Source organism: Mustela putorius, unplaced genomic scaffold (assembly GCF_011764305.1).
Source record: "Mustela putorius furo isolate JIRA1106 unplaced genomic scaffold, ASM1176430v1.1 tig00000592_pilon_pilon_pilon, whole genome shotgun sequence".
NCBI classification, from domain to species: domain Eukaryota; kingdom Metazoa; phylum Chordata; class Mammalia; order Carnivora; family Mustelidae; genus Mustela; species Mustela putorius.
This window is the reverse complement of record NW_025421426.1, coordinates 12,035,324-12,050,925: the sequence shown is the minus strand read 5'-3', so window position 1 is coordinate 12,050,925 and position 15,602 is coordinate 12,035,324. Positions and strand designations below refer to the sequence as shown.

Genomic DNA, 15,602 nt, shown 5'->3' with positions numbered 1-15,602 from the left:
GAACATTTCGGTGTACTAACTCATTTAATCCTCATACCAGTCCATATGTTGTCTCTGTTTTATGGATGAGGAAATCGAGGCTAAGCTAGGTTAAGGAACACAACCAGGTCACACAACTCGTAAGTTGTAACCCAGTCTGGACCCTGGCTCTTGGACCCCACAGTCTGCACTCCTAGTCACTATGAGAAACTAAGGCCTAAGTGTTGCCCCATCAAAGAGATGGCAGGACTCCCGGGCAGAGAGGCAGCCCAGGTAACGTCACGGGGACAGGACTTAGCATGGCACACGCACAGAATCACAAACAGGGCACCCCGGGGGGAAGTGGAAGACTGGCAAGGGCGGACAGAGGGACTGTGGGTGGGAGGCTGGGTGGGTGCCTGTTGCTGGGAGGCCTTGGATCCCACACAGGGTCTCACTGAGGATCTGGGGAGGTTGCCCGGAAGGGGAAGTGCATCATCACACTTGCATTTTGGGAGGGTTGTGTTGGGGGCTATGTGGAGCCTGGAGTGGAGTGGGAATGTTGGGGGGCAGTGCAGGAGGCACTGATGGCACCCTCCTAGAGCCCCATTCCTGGGCCAGGACCCCCATCTCCAGCTCCTGAGTCTTGGCTGCTGACGCCCAGAGCTCCCCCCCTTCTTCAGAGGGGGGAGCCCCTTCCCTTGGGGGTGGGGGTGGGCAGCTGGCATTCAGGGGCTGACAGGACAGCAGAGTGACCAGCTGACCTGGTGAGTCTGCCCAGGACTGAGAGGTTTCCTGGGACATGGGACTTTTCCTACTAAAGCCAGGACGGTCCTGGGCAAACTTAGGATGTTGGGTGGCCTTAACAGAGGAACAGAGGACCCTTTTGCCTCAAGACAGGATCAACTGGGGCGGGGGGAACTCCTGCCCCAGAGCTCCCGTGGGACCCAGCTGCCTTAGTTAGGTCTCCAGCTGAGAGCATGTCCTGGCTTGGCTCCTTCCACTGCCCTGCCCTGCCCCGCCTGCCTTCCCCCCTCCCCTGCCCTTCTCAGAGCTCCTTCTCAAGCTTCAGCAAGCACACCCAAAGCCCTGCCGCAGGCTCAGCTTCCCAGAAACCCAAACTAAAATGGAGTAAGAGTGGAGGCAGAGAGCCCCATAGGAGGCTGGGGCAGGAGTCCAGGCGGGAGTGAACAAAGGCCCAGATGGAGGCTCCGACCCAGAAGCTGAAGTAGAAGAAACAGCTTCAGCAACACTCAGGGTTTCATTCCATTCTCCAGGTCCACTCAGCCCAGGGAAGCTCTTGTTCCAGCCCTTACCACCTCCACTGAGGTCGTGGATCAGGGCTCCTCCCTCCCTGGTGGGACTATGCTCTCTTCAAGGGCAGACACCACTTCCTGTCTACTATTTCTGGGTCCCTAGCTCAGGAACCGATTTTGAGCTAAGAACCTGGGCAGTGTTTGCTGAGCACTTGCCTGTGGTTCTCTGAGGCCTCCCTGCTCAAATGTGGAGCCCAGGATGGGCTCCTCTGTCCCTGCTACTCATCTCACTCCCTGCACTAGCTGCATCTATGCCAGATCCTCCTCTGGGGTCTGCCTCCCCGGGCCTCTGCTGTAGGAGGGCTGGCTGAGAGTGACTCCCCTTTTTTGGAGAAGTGCCCTCAGCCCACAGGATCTGACTTGCACTGCAGGTGACCTCTCAGTGGCTGGTCCACAGTCAGTGAGCAGATGGAAGCAAGGGGGCCACATCTGGGGTACAGGTCCTGCTCTGGCAGCCCCTGCAGATCAGGCCTAGGTTAGACTCCGCTGAAGACTCTGTCCTTGCCCAGGTCCTTCCTCTTCTCCCTCCTCTCTCTCTCCCTCTCCTGTAAGTTTCTCTTGAGAGTGGTCCCTGGATACACCATCTGTACCCAAATCCTTGTCTCAGGCTCTGCTTCCAAGGAACCTGACCTAAGGCCACATTGGTGTACCTGTTGTCATGGAGAAGAGCCCTTTGCTCCTGGCTCTTCGACTTGAGTCTGCAGACACAAGCCTTTAAAAGCATGAGGCTTGGGGTGGGGGTGGGGGTGCCACGGCGGGGAGGCTGCCAGGGGTAGTGTGCCCGTATCAACCATGCGTGCACTTGCTGTCCCGAGTATGTGCCTGCTTTGGTCCTCCCAGGGACTTGTCTGAACCCCAATAGCACAGCTCTCAGAGCAGTGAATCCCCAGTGCTTCTGCATTGCTGGCTCTGTGGCTACTTGGTCCATCAGTGTGGATGCTTCCAGAAAATGGCAAGTATAGAGTAAGTGGAAGGGGCATTGAGCTTCAAGTCAGGGGTTGAGGTGGGAATGTGGTTTAGCCAGCTTGCAGCTGGGCAATGTGGGACAAATGACACACATGCTCTGTGCCTAATTTTCTTCCCCTATAAGATGGGAGTACAAAAAAAGGGGCGGGGAGTAATAATAGTACCTTTCTCAAGAGGTTGTTGGATTCAATGACGTCATGTACGCAAAGCACTTAGAAAAGCACCTGCTTTAGTAATTGTTCAATAAATGTTAGTGATATCATAAAAGGAATTAAATGATAAATCTTATTTGCTATCTTGTTCCTGCTTATCAAGCTTCTGCCAGCCCAGCTTCCTTTCAATGTCTAGACCAGCACTTCTCAATCCTGACGTCATGGACATTTGGGGCTAGATAATCCTCTGTTGCTGGGGGCTGGGTGTCTTGAGCATTGTGGGGTGTTCATCAGCATTGCTGGCCTCCATCCACAGATGCCAGCAGCACCCCTCCTTCCTCAGCTTTGAGAACTAAAAATGTCCCTAGACATCACCAAACATCCCCCAGGAGTCAAAATCACCACCAGTTGAAAACCATAGGCCTGGAACATGCGGAAATCTTCTTTCCCTGTGACTCTGTATGTTTGTTTCTTTCTGCCTGGCATAGGGTTCCTCCTGTTCTTCCCTCAGCTGACTTTCTCATTCTCCTTTGGCTGCCTGAATGCCTCCTCCTCCAGGAAGCCCCCTCTGACCACCTCATCTTGTCTTCACTCGTGGCAGGTTTCTTCCACAGCTTTTATCACCATATGGCATTTAGTCCATTTGTTTGCCTGCTGAATTCAGTTTGTCACTCCTGCTAGAGGAGGGCAGCCTCTGGAACAGGATCCACATCAACTCAATTGCTGATCTGTCCCTGGTGGCAGACACAGGGTGGGCAGCTGCTGGGAAGCTTACCTTTTGGACGGTGAAGGTGCGTATGACGTACTCGGCCAGGGGCTCAGTCTCAATCAGGCTGACTTTAATGTCCCCGTAGACCTCCGTGTCATCCGGCCAGTATCGCACACACTTCACCTGCAGGGAAAGACAGAGACAAGGACGGATGAGTGTATGGCTGAGCGCAAGTAGCCGCCTCATCCGGCCTTCCTGTTCCGATAAACCCGAGGGCGATTTGGGTGGAATTTCGGTCCAAGGGGCTGTCAGCTCGCCAGGGACTGGCAAACCGCACAGGGCCATGCCCTCTCCCAAAGGAACTGGAGCCGTTAGGAATAATGGTAGTACCTTCTTCGGCAGAGCTCCTTAAAATCTCCAAGTCCATTATCACACTAGGTGAGCAAATCAATCGAGGTGAGATAGGCAGGTGGTGTCACCCCATTTACAGATGGAAACAAAGCTCGAGTTGGAAGGTCCGGCACCTGGTCCCAGGTCACCGGGCCGGTGTTCTACCTCTGGCTGAGCCCTCTTTCTGCTAGATCAGGTGGGGTGGGGGTGGGGGTGGGGGGCAGCATCAGCGGAACAGAGATGAGAAATCACAGGTGGGAAGCGGAGGGGGTGGGGAGAGGGTCATTAACATCCAGAGGTGGTAACCGGGGGCCAGAAGGAGAAAGGCTCTCCGCTGGGAGATGGATGCAAGGAGCGGGACCCAAAGGGAAGCGTCTGCACAAAGGCTCCCTGCCCGGGCGGTGGGTGCAGATGCCAGCGACAAGCCAGTCCCACACTGGACTCTAGGTCACACTCCTCGGGAGGAAAAAGAGATCACTGTTTTCCCCTAAAAAGAACAAAAGCATTACCATTCCGGGGGACGCCGCGCGGCCTAGAGTGGCATTTCCCACAGTGTGTTCCGCTGGGTGCTAATAGGTGTTAGGTAAAGAAAAAAAAAAGAAAACAAGAAACAAAAAAAACAAACAAACAAAAAAAGGTTTTGTGGTCAAATGAGTTTGGGAAATGCTGGATTAAACAAAGTTAAACAGGCCGCTCTGCTACAAGACTCCTCAGCTCGTTGACCGTGCTAACGCTAAAGTGTTTTCAACTCTCCGAGAGGGGCAAAAAGTGCAGAGCATTTCCCAAACGTATTTAACCATGGAACCCTCTTCTCACTAGGCATCCTGCAGACTAGCATCCCATGGAACCCACTTAGGGAAACGCTGGTATAGCGCAACAGGCTTGGCAGGCAAAAGGATGCATCGCTGGGTTCTAACAGCTGGCAGCTTCCAAAAAGTGCTGAAATCTCTCTGAGGCTCCACTGAACTATTCGTAGGGGCAGCTAACACTCACTCACAGCTCGCCGCATCCCACACCGCTTGCTGAGTGTGCTACGAATTCCTTCCATGTATTATTTTAATCGCTTATCACTACGACCTTTACAGACATGATTATCACCCTGTTTTACGGATGAGGAAGCAGAAGCATCGGGAGGCTAAGAAAGCTGTCCAGGGTCGGGAAGGGATGGAGCCGGGATGCAAAGCCAGGCCACCCGGATAATTACCAGAAACATGGCCCCGTGCAATGGTCAGAGTCAAAATGAAAAAAATGCACAGGGAGTGTCAGGCACAGTGGTTGGCTCCCAGCAGGAGTTCCGTCAAGAGACTGCTCCCCTGTTGCCTCCCCAGATCCAAATTAGATTCGTGATCTGTCCGTCGAGGGAATCTGTCTCCAAGATGGGCCATTTTATAGAACAGGGTGGAGTTTGCTTCTGAATTCTTAAATCCTAGCCGGGCCTTTTTGTCTGTGGTAGCTGCTCTCCGGGTCTGGGTCCTTGGGGAGCAGTGGTGAGTGGAGGGGCCATGATACTAGCAGGAGAGTTAAGAGTCAGAGATCACGGCTGGGCTCTGGCTAGAGGACTAAGGGGTAAGGTGCTCCAGCCCCTCTGGGGCTGTTTCCTCATCTGTAAAGCTGGGGATAGGACAAAGTGAGAGAGGGCTCAAGATAAAGTCTCTGCTGGCCCCAGAACCCTTTGAGGCCACGAGATGTTCACAGCCCTCTCCTGATTATGAAGACAGCCCAGATTCTCTCTCCCATGATCTTGGAGGCCAGGACTCTTTATTTTAACGGGTTATCTGGTCCTTCGCCAAAACAAAAACTTACCTGGCCACTCTCCAGTTAGTTCCTATGCTAAGTAGAGAAGCCCTCTTTCTTCTGGTGTTGTGCACCCTGCCTTTCAACCCAACAGCCCACCCACCCACATAACCGCAGTTTACCAAGTGAGCGAAAGCAAGCCGGGCATAGCAGTCCCATCTCCAAGCCCTAGGATTAGCTAAGGACAACGTAGGACGGAGTCGAGATAGAGCAGAGCAGGAGGCCAAGGCCTGAACCCTGAGGGCTATCAAGGTGTTAGAGGTAAGGGAAGCAAAAGGTCGGATGCTCTGAGAGACTGAGTTCAATGAGAAGAGAGAAGTGGTGGTTGAATTCGTCAACATGAAGGATGCTGGTGATACCGACCGTCTCACTGTGGATGGCATGGAGAAGGGGGAAGAGAACACGGGTGGAGAAACAGAGCCTGTGTGTGTCTTCAAAGTCTGGGCAGAAAAGCAGGGACAAGAGAATCCGTTTTGTTGGCCTGTTTTGTATTTTCGGGGGGAAGGTGCTCAGGATGTTTTGTATGTTCGGGGGACGAATCCAGCAATGAGAAAAAGAGTTGCTTTTCGAGTGACAGGGGAAATGAGAAAATGCTTGCATAGAATCTGTGACTCGAGGCACTGGGATCGCCTTTGAAGGGGCTAGAGTCACTTCCTCCGTCGCAGGAGGCTGAGCCTTTAGGAACAGCAGACAGTCTACCATTTGGGTCAACAAAAATGGCCCTTTTTTTATGGTTCACCCTGATAACAGAGGGGAAGAATGAGAAGACGGTCATAGATGCAAGTGGGATTGTGGCTTTGTGGTGTGAAGATGAGCGTTCATGTCTGATGGCTTTCGTTGCCCCAAAGGGTATGAGATGACGTCATCAACCGAGCGAGGATGGAGAAAAGGATGACTTGGAGGGAAAGGCCGTATTCCCCGAATGGGAAGCAGGGCTGAGGATTTCTCCCACGCGGGTTGTGGCGAGGGAAGTGTTGAGCAGGGGCACGTGCCATAAGGCACAGAACAGAGAGATGCTCAGGAGGACAGGGCCAGCAACCTCTGTCCAGGTAACTGCGGGAGGGGCTTACCCTGCCCACTTCCACGAGGTTCGTGACCATGACGATGCTGGCCGAGTTCTCCTGCCAGATCATTCTCCAAAAGTCCTTGACAGTCTCCTGCATCGGACCTGAGGACAGAGAAGGTGACAGGGTCAAAGACCACAAGTGCAATGAGGCAGCCAGGAGGCTGTCCCTCCTGGGTGGTCCGTCCGGGCTCTGCATAGGCGAGCGAGAGCGAGGCCGGATGATCCCCGCTGGGACACCCAAGTCGCTGAGACCGGGGCCGGAGCAGAAAAGCAAAGCGGCATTCCAAACTAGCACGGTCTGCAGCACCCATGGAAACACCCACAGCCTTTCCTCTTCCCTCCTCTGTCCTGCTCAGGGGCTGTCCCCCAGCCCCATTTGCCCCCATCTATCACCTTATAGGGACTATATTATGGGTTAATAATAGAGCTTAAGGCAGTTTTCATAAGATACGGGCCCTAGGACCTCAATGAGAGTCAGGGAGGAAATTGGGGTTTCAGGGGGCAGGGGGGAGGACAGAAAGCTGCCGGGAGCGGGACGCTCACAGTGCAGACCGGACAGGCCTGATTTTGAGCTTGACAAACACAGGGAGCATTCCCCTGGAGCCCCAACAGAGGGAGGGAGAAGTAATGGACAAGGAGAGGGAGATAGGATCTGAGAGTCCGAAGCAATTTCCTTGGAAGTTTCTCTTTCAATGTCCTGGGCCTTCATCCCTTTTACAATTACAAAAGAAATATAGGTGTTTGATATAAAAATCTCAATAGCCTTTTCCCGTATATGTATGTGTGTATATATGCATATATGTATGTGTGTATGTATTTATACATATGCATTTGCTGTAATAAGTAAATTATTATAGGCATTATTATATACATTTTGCATGCTCTTAAAAATTCTTACCAAGCATGGTACATGTTCACTGCGTAATTTTCTATAATACGGAAGTATCATACTTTAATCCGTTGAGCCACCCAGGCGCCCCGGAAGTATCATTACTTTAAACAAGCTACCAACTGTTGAGCATTTAAGATTTTTCACTTTTTTCCTATTGCTGATAACACTGTGACGAGTATCTCTGTATATGTGACTGCCCACCTAGCTAACGATCCACAGGATTTCTTCCCTAAAGGGTTCAAGAGGTAGGATCATTTTGAAGCCTCTGATCATGTACGGTCAAAGTTGTTTTCCAGAACGGCTGAATACTTTTCTCTTCTAGGCGCACGCTTGTCCAGGAGATCAGGCACCATCAGCCTTAGCTCTCGATGGTGGATCCCTGGGGCACATGCCTGAGGCTGAGGCTTCGGGTCTGCCCTGCCTGTGACCATTTCTCAGCTGTACCTCCTTCATCTCTTACTCATATCCCTCTGCCTAGAGCTGAATTTGTCCCCTCTTTCCTTCCCAAACAAATGGATGCTCCCAGACACCCCTGGAGGCTCTCCGGCCCTACGCCCGTGTGACTTCTTGGCTGCCAGCGGCCCATTCCTCTCTTCCAGTGAAGGGCAAGGACAGCTTTGAGGGACAGGAGGGCACTTACCCTGCGTTGCAATGTAGTGCCGAGGTCGATGATATCCCTGGATGACAGGAGAGAAGCAGAGGGAAGGGCCTCCAGTCAAAGCTCGCAAACACCACAATAGTAATAGGTATCCTTTCCAAGACATGCTTCCCTCACAGGCAAAATGAGAAGAGCATCAGACACTTCCCAGAGAAGTGGCGAAGATGAAATTAGGTAACACATGGAAAACTCTTATTAAATCACTCAATGAGTTAGCCATCGTAATAGTTACTTGGGAGGGGCCCATATAGGCTTGCCTTAGAAGCAAAACTGGGTGGCCGTTACCTATGCCCATGCACCCAGAAAGGCAGAGAAGGAATTTTGGGGTTCCTGTGGGACACAAACCATCAAAAAGTCTCTCTTGGGTCCTAACTGTGTGCAGAACACCGTGGGAGTCTCTGTAGGGCACTTGACAGAAGAAAACCATTGCATTGTTGGCCCCTGGCATTAGTAAGGATTAGGAAAAAAAAATTGGGAAGAATGCCACAGTGCCTCTCTGTGCCACAGGGTGGGCTTGGAATTGGAAGTCCCACTCACTGGGGTGGGAGGGGGGCACACAGGTGTGACCTAGAGGATGATAAAGCCACTTTCTGGTTCAGAGACCAGTTTCTGATATGTCTGTGTATTTCGGTGCCCCAGGAGGCCCTGCCGTGCCCAGGTGTGGGGCCCCTCTGTGTTCCATCACCTTCATCACTGGGGAAGAGGTTGAAGAGATCTTCTCTTTTGCCTGCCTATGGCAATCCATGGGAGATGCTCTTTCTAGTTCCAGAGAGGAATTATACCGTACTGGGTAGAGTTCACGTTTTGGACAACGATTTGCATTTAGTACATAGTATTTACAGAATGAAGACATGAGTGAATGAATGAATGGATGGATGGATGCGTTTTCAAACTACGGATGCCAGTTAGGGATCCTGCTGGTGGAGAGGTCACGGACAGCCCCGAAATCCACTTTGCTTTAGGGTTAACCATCTCAGCAGGAAACAAGCCTGAACGGTTGATGAATCTCTCTTTTTGTCTCCAGTGTTGGTGATCAGTCTTTCCGTCCTGTCAGGGGCAGGGGGAGGGGGAAATGAGCTGCCTCAAGGCCCTCTCACTCAGGAAATGAGCCAGAATCGCCATCTGTGTGGTTAATGGTAAAACAGATGTGGCATCTTTCAAGTCCCGGATCCACTTTCTGATTCAAAGACGCGTTTTTGAGCCCCTGGCGTATTTCTACAGCTCAGTCTTCCTCTCGCCCCATAAATACTGAGTAGCTACTTTCCAACTGTTGGGCATATTCTAGAGATGCCTGAGTTCACTGTCAGCACCAACCCAGGGCCGGTGGCATGGCCAGAACCAGTAGATTAACCACAGTCCCCAGGAATCAACAGCCCCACCTAAACTCCTGGTGTGATAACTTCTTAGCGAAGTCATCAGCTTCTTGAGGACAAACACTGCCTCCTCTAAGTTAAAAAAAAAAAAAAAAGTCTATAGGGCCTCACACAGTGTGAGACTCAGAGCAAATGTCCAATGAACAAGTGGCTGGGAACACAGCTAAATTAGGTACTGCTGGAGGGGGTCACGTGCACACACTCTGGACCTGATGGCCTCGGTTCGCATCTCAGCTCTGACCCTTGGGAGCTGTGTGGTTTGCAGCTAACACTTAACCTCCTTGTGCCTCCGTTGATCTTTTACCCTCAAATGAGGTTCTCAGACTTACACTGTAGCATTGCTACTGAGATTCCATGGCAGTCACTATGCCCCAGGCGCTAGAGTCCAAGATTTAGCATATATGACTTTCTCTTATTATTTATTTTATTGGTCGTCTGGCACACATTCATGGGCTGCTTACCATGACTAAGCATCTGTGTTGACCGCTGAGTGATGGTCCGATCGGAAGCCCATCCCTCCTCACTGCTCTGCCTCTAATGGAAAATCGAGCCCCTCTCTGAGACCTGAGAGGTGAGAAGGGAGGTGAGAGGGACCAGAGCTCTTTGTTCCTTCAAAAAAGATGGACGGGGGTTCCGAGGCTTACAGGAAGAATTAGACTCTGGGGGTTCTCTTGATTAGGTTTGGGAACAGAAGATCGTCCCCTAGAGTGTGGAAGGGTGTGGTTTCTCAAGCCCACCGTCTTCTGTCACCTGAGTCGTCAACTCCTACTTGCGGTCCTTGTCCCTCCTGACCGGAGCCACAGCTTGCTGGCCTCCCTGCCTCCAGTCTGGTCCCCCTGCCCGTCTGCTTCCGACCAGAATGAACTCTCCAGTACATATCGGATTCTGGTATTTCCCTACCAAACAGCCTGCAGTGGCCCCCCACCATCTACATGATCGTGCCCAAATGTCCTACCTCAGGACTCCTCATCTGTCTCTAGCCTCACTGGCAGCTGTCACTGTCCACGCCCTCCCATGAGCCCCATGTCCCTGCTTCCCTGCACCGCACCTCAAATGAGCCTTCCTCCCCGAGCGGTCCTGCAGGCTTCCACGTGTGCCCAACCAACACACAGAGCACATGAGCGGCAATACGGCTTTTGTCCTCTTGTCCCCTTGGGCCGTGGACCCTACACGCAGAGCTGGGAGCAGTCTTTAGCAATGGCTGGTGGATGGCATGTCTGCATCGGCGGGTCTCAGAGGGGATGCTGGGACACCCTTAATGGCGTTCCTGTCCCCTTCCTCCAGGAGCATGCCCGGTTCCTACCGCTCTCGCCCTGGCTTACTGGCTGTCCCGCTCTTCTTGAGACACAGGAGTCATGTTTCCATGCAGAGGCCTTCGCACAGGGCATTCCCTGGGCCGGCCGCATCTGGCCCCGGTGAGCTGGGCGGTTTGTTCCCTCCCTGCTGCCCGGCCTCTGCTCGGCTGTCAGTCACTTCACGGAGAGCCCCCTGCCGACCACCCTGTTGGCCCCTTTCACATTTCTCTGGTTTCCTTTTCTTCAGGGCACTTATCACTCAGGGGCAGAATGTTCCTTGGTTATGGACATGCTCGTTGTCTGTCTCCCCGGCGGAGTGAGCACACCGGCAGGACAAGGCTGTGTCCGGCTTGCATGTGCCCGTGTCCCCAGCAGCCACAAGTCTGTCTGGGCTGTCAGCCTTGATAAACACATCTCAAATGCACACATGCACGTGTGCCGTGTGCCCATCCGCATGCTGCATGGGCATAAAAGGCCCTCTCTGGTCTCCAAGACCCCATCGAGTCCCCAAAGAGAAAACGTTCTAACCATGCGATTCCTCAGCAATGGAGATAAAAGGAAACGTACTGCTCGGCTGGGGCTTTACTGGGGATTTGCCAAGAACTGGTGCAGAAAACTTCCTAACCTTAAAAGAACTTTGAGTTCGTTGAAGTCCCACCTACACAGCACACAGATCGACTGCAAACCAGCGCCGGGCCTGCCTCCATCCGTCTGTGAGGAATGGGAAAGAGGCTTGCATCCAAAACGCATTTATCTCACTCTGAACTCCTGCATCTGTTACTTACTGGGGACCCAGATACGATATTTATTTCCAGACTGGTAATTTATAACAGATTCAAGTGGCCCATCCATTTTCGGGCGTGCAAACAAACCCGCCGGTTCAGACGGGAGCGGAACCATGGCCTCTGAAGGCACAGACAGGGCTGGCCCCATCGAGCTCGTTATCCAAATGGAGTTGTTGTAATGGATCGTCAAGATCCAACTGGGGATAAATGACTCTGGCAGTTAACTCTTCGGAGAGCAAATGTCCAGGAGGATTTCAGTGGGGGAGAGCAGGCCAAAAGAGTGAGGACCTGGGGAGCTATCTAGGGTGTGTCTTTCCAGGAATCCGCAAAAGGACTCTAGGCATTTTAAGGTTGCTGGAGAACATGGTAGGTTCATAATTCATGGGACTCCTCACCCCCCACCCCACCCCATATTGGTAACAGTGTGTGAGGAGGTGCTTGTACTTGGTACATGCTTCCCCCGCCATGTTCCTGCCTGTCCCTTCCAGACTCTGCTCTGCGCTCTGGGCTGGATGCTGACCGGTATGGACTACGTCATGGGGTTTTATGACCGCTGGTTTCCAGTTGGGTTCAGCCAATGAGGAGGGAGCAGAAGCAGAAGCTCAGAGGCCATGGGAGGCTGCGGGTGTGTTCTTCTAGATCTGTTCCCATCAGGCCGCTGAGGTTGGCACTGATTCTCTGTCAGAGGTCACCCCTTTTAGCTCGGGGATACTGCACTCCACCCTATTGGTTTCCTTTAACCCTGTTCCTACCTTGTTAAGCCCCCGCCTCCCATTACTCCCTTTGAGTGAGCCTGTTTCCTAAGGGGAGACTGACAGATACATCTGTTATCGTATTCTGCTGGGGCAGCATTATTATCCCACTTACAGGTATCAGAACAAGTAAATAAGATCATAAGGCTAGTAAGCAGAAAGTTCCGGACTCAACCGGCCCAGCAACGGCTGAATTCATGACTCTGATCACTGAGATCCAGCAGAGGCCAGTGTCACCTATGAAGACAGCATCTAGCAGAGGCTGGCCTGTCTGCACAGTCTACCTTTCCAAGAGGGAAAAGGTGGTGGGGTATGCTTAGTGCACAGAGAACTGGATTCTAGCCATGCAACCTTGAGCAACCTCAACCCCTGGTTTCTTATTCTTTTTTTTTTTTAAAGATTTTATTTATTTATTTGATGGAGAGAGATTACAAGTAGGCAAAGAGGCAGGCAGAGAGAGAGAGGAGGAAGCAGGCTCCCTGCTGAGCAGAGAGCCCGATGCGGGACTTGATCCCAGGACCCTGAGACCATGACCTGAGCCGAAGGCAGCGGCTTAACCCACTGAGCCACCCAGGCGCCCCCTGGTTTCTTATTCTTAAAGGCTTGCAGAACGCACTGTAATGATGCTAGAACCTGGCGGGAATGGGAGGCGTTTTCAGTGTTGACATCACAGAGACTCACCTGCATTTAAAGCAATTTCATTTGTTGCCTCTAACATACCCAAGTGCGTCTTGGCTCTGACTGTAGTCAGATGTTCGCGCAACTTTGTTTATCTAGGGAAGAGTCTTTCTAGGAAAGTCACTTTTGTGGGAGGGTTACCACTCAGATGGCAAATGCTATCTACAGCACGCCAGGCTGGCAGACCCCATGTGGGCCTTTGGGGTTGTCACAAGTACTCAGCTGTAGACAAGTTCAAGGGGAAACCAGAAGGAAGTTCTGTTCAGGCTAGTTAATTGCATGCTGAGTCCCCACTATGAGTGGGAATGCAAGGTGCTGTCTGGGCGTGGATGGGGAGAGCAGGAGGAAAGGCCCCGCGCTGGGAACTCATCTGGTCTGGTTCCTAGTTTTGTTCTGCTGCTGACCAGACCCATGGCCTTACTAAAGCTCTGTAACCTCTTTAAACTTTTTTTGTTTCTGTTTCTGGAGAGGGAGAGAGAGACAGAGGGATGGGGGAAAGCGACAGAGGGAGAAGGAGAAAGAGAAGCCCAAGCGGGCTCCACACTCAGCACAGAGGCTGACACGGGGCTCATCTCATGACTCTGAGATCATGGCCCGAGCTGAAATCAAAAAGTCAGATGCTTAACTGACTGAGTCACTCAGACTCCCCAAACTTTGCAACATCTTCAACCTCAGCTTCCCTTTCTGAAAAAAATGGGGATGATTACCAAACTTGGGGGGCTACTGAGTGGTCTCCATAACTCGTCTCCTTTGAAACCACCCATCACAGGGTCCAAACATGACTCATTTAGAGCCACTGGCTGTTGTCATCGCTCTGCTACTATTTAAGCCAGCAGAATACGTTGGGGAAGTGACCCTTGATCAGATGCCTGCGCCCTTCTCCTGCACATCCTAGCAGTGAGATCCTCGATAAGTTACATAACTAATCCAAAGCCTCAGCTAACTCACCTGGGAATGGGTAGCAATGGCACTTGCTTTGTGAGGTTGTAGTCCTAGTTAAAGTAATGTTGAAACACAAGAGGTGATCTTAGGTTACTGTCAATCCTCCTTCATTGGACTCTTACTCACTGGCTAAGGCAGCACTGTGTCACCTCCTCCAGGAAGGCTCCCTTGACTACCCACCCCCACCCCAACCAAAGCTTTGGTTTTCCTTAATGTTTGCACAGGCCCTGCTCTATGAGGGTCTCTTTTCTTACCCACCTCCCTTACCAGACTGAGTCCCTTTTCAGGTTTGGATTTCCAGCACACAGTGGAGGACCTGCTCAGTGTTTGAGAAATGAATCCTAGATGCATAAAGGAGAGGCTGCAGCTATGATGGGCAGATAGTCAGAGTGCTTTGTCCAGGCTCGAGACGGGCTACTCTGAACTGGCCATCTCTCTGTGAACTTTCCTGGGAGGGCCACGGGAACAGAGTCCGTGCTGACCTTGACTTCCACTGAAACTCCAGCCCCAGGTCCTGACCACAGTTAGGCTCTCTGTAAAGCCAGGGTCTCGGTGGGGACTTGAAACCACTCTGGGTGTTTCAGACGCAGGGAATTCCGATGGGGCGCTGGTGACATTGGTGATAGAGGAGCTGAGATGCTAACCAGGCAACAGAGGGGCAACACAGAGACTGGCACCAGCAGGAGACCGTGACGGCCCCTGGAACTAGTGGATGACGGGAGACAGAGAAGCTGCCAGACCCCAGAGCTGGGTTTGCCTGGCAGAGGCAGGAATTCTGGTGGAAGCTGGTGCCTGGTGGAGGCTCCCTTCACCTTCCAATCTCCCATCAGCGCTTTCTCTGTAGGGGTCAGCTTGCTCTCCTTCCTGCCATGCATGCGCACACACACACACACTCACACACTGACACAGGCACACCATGGCACACATACTTAGATAAGCAATGCAAAGCATTGGGAGGACAAGAAATAGATCTGAGAGCAAACAGACAAATCACTAACACCAGGCTCAATAAATATTTGTCGAATCAATGAATCATCTGGATTGGCCTAGATTAGGGGGAATTCAAATGCACACCTCTCCACTTCATAGCCTGTCTCTAGAAACACGTGGGCATCAGAGGGACCAAGAGGAGCTCCGACATTCGTCAAGGCCTTTGGGTTCCAAGCTGAGGTCCTGAGAAGCCTGGCTTGCACCGGCTATGAGAGGACCTCCCTCTACCCCCGGCGGCCATGCTCCCCTTTTGCAAACTCTCGCTTCCATGGTGAAGCAATCCCCTTCCCTAACTGGGTGTCTGAATCCCAGACGCTCTCCCCTCGGATCTATACTATCCTTGGCAATAGATAATTCATCCCAAAGCTCAGCTCTGCACTGGTCACCTCCACGATCAAAACTTCCAACAGCTTTCTCTTGCCTACAGAATCAAGCCCGGCTTTCTAAGTTTGATGGCAAACCACCGATGACCTAGCCCCAACCTTATTTTCCACTATCCCCATGACATAGTCTCAGCTCTGCTCACCCTGAGCCACTACAGACGCTCTGGCTCCAGCTGCTACATTTTCGCGTGTGCTGTTCTAACTAGAGGCCCCATCTTTGCCCTCTTTATACTTTAAATTCATCCTGTGCTTGAAGCTTTGGTTCATATCACATTTTGCATTCCTGATGGAAAAAGCGATTTTTTCCCCCCACCTCTGAATCCCTGCAGCATTTTTTTTTAAAGATTTTTTCTTTATTTATCTGACAGAGATCACAAGTAGGCAGAGAGGCAGGCAGAGAGAGAGGAGGAAGCAGGCTACCTGCAGAGCAGAAAGCCCGATGTGGGGCTTGATCCCAGGCCCCTGGGATCATGACCTGAGCCGAAGGCAGAGGCTTAACCCAC

The 15,602-nt window shown here is 52.0% G+C and overlaps 1 protein-coding gene and 1 long non-coding RNA gene across 17 annotated transcripts in view; one reads left to right on the top strand and one right to left on the bottom strand.

Annotated features, from left to right (window-relative positions):
* PTPRT (protein tyrosine phosphatase receptor type T) overlaps window positions 1–15,602 on the bottom strand; it is a 1,056,651-nt gene that overhangs the window by 38,930 nt on the left and 1,002,119 nt on the right. For 6 of the 12 annotated variants that reach the window (XM_045082202.1, XM_045082203.1, XM_045082204.1 and 3 more), the window contains 4 exons: window positions 7,884–7,920; window positions 6,356–6,453; window positions 4,001–4,060; window positions 3,168–3,284 (listed from right to left, as the gene is read on the bottom strand). In XM_045082202.1, the coding sequence (XP_044938137.1) occupies window positions 3,168–3,284; window positions 4,001–4,060; window positions 6,356–6,453; window positions 7,884–7,920 (312 nt within the window). The remainder of the gene's footprint in view (window positions 1–3,167; window positions 3,285–4,000; window positions 4,061–6,355; window positions 6,454–7,883; window positions 7,921–15,602) is intronic. The other 6 variants (XM_045082207.1, XM_045082210.1, XM_045082211.1 and 3 more) reach the window with 1 other exon arrangement.
* LOC106005272 overlaps window positions 1–15,602 on the top strand; it is a 198,836-nt gene that overhangs the window by 175,828 nt on the left and 7,406 nt on the right. The window lies entirely within an intron of this gene.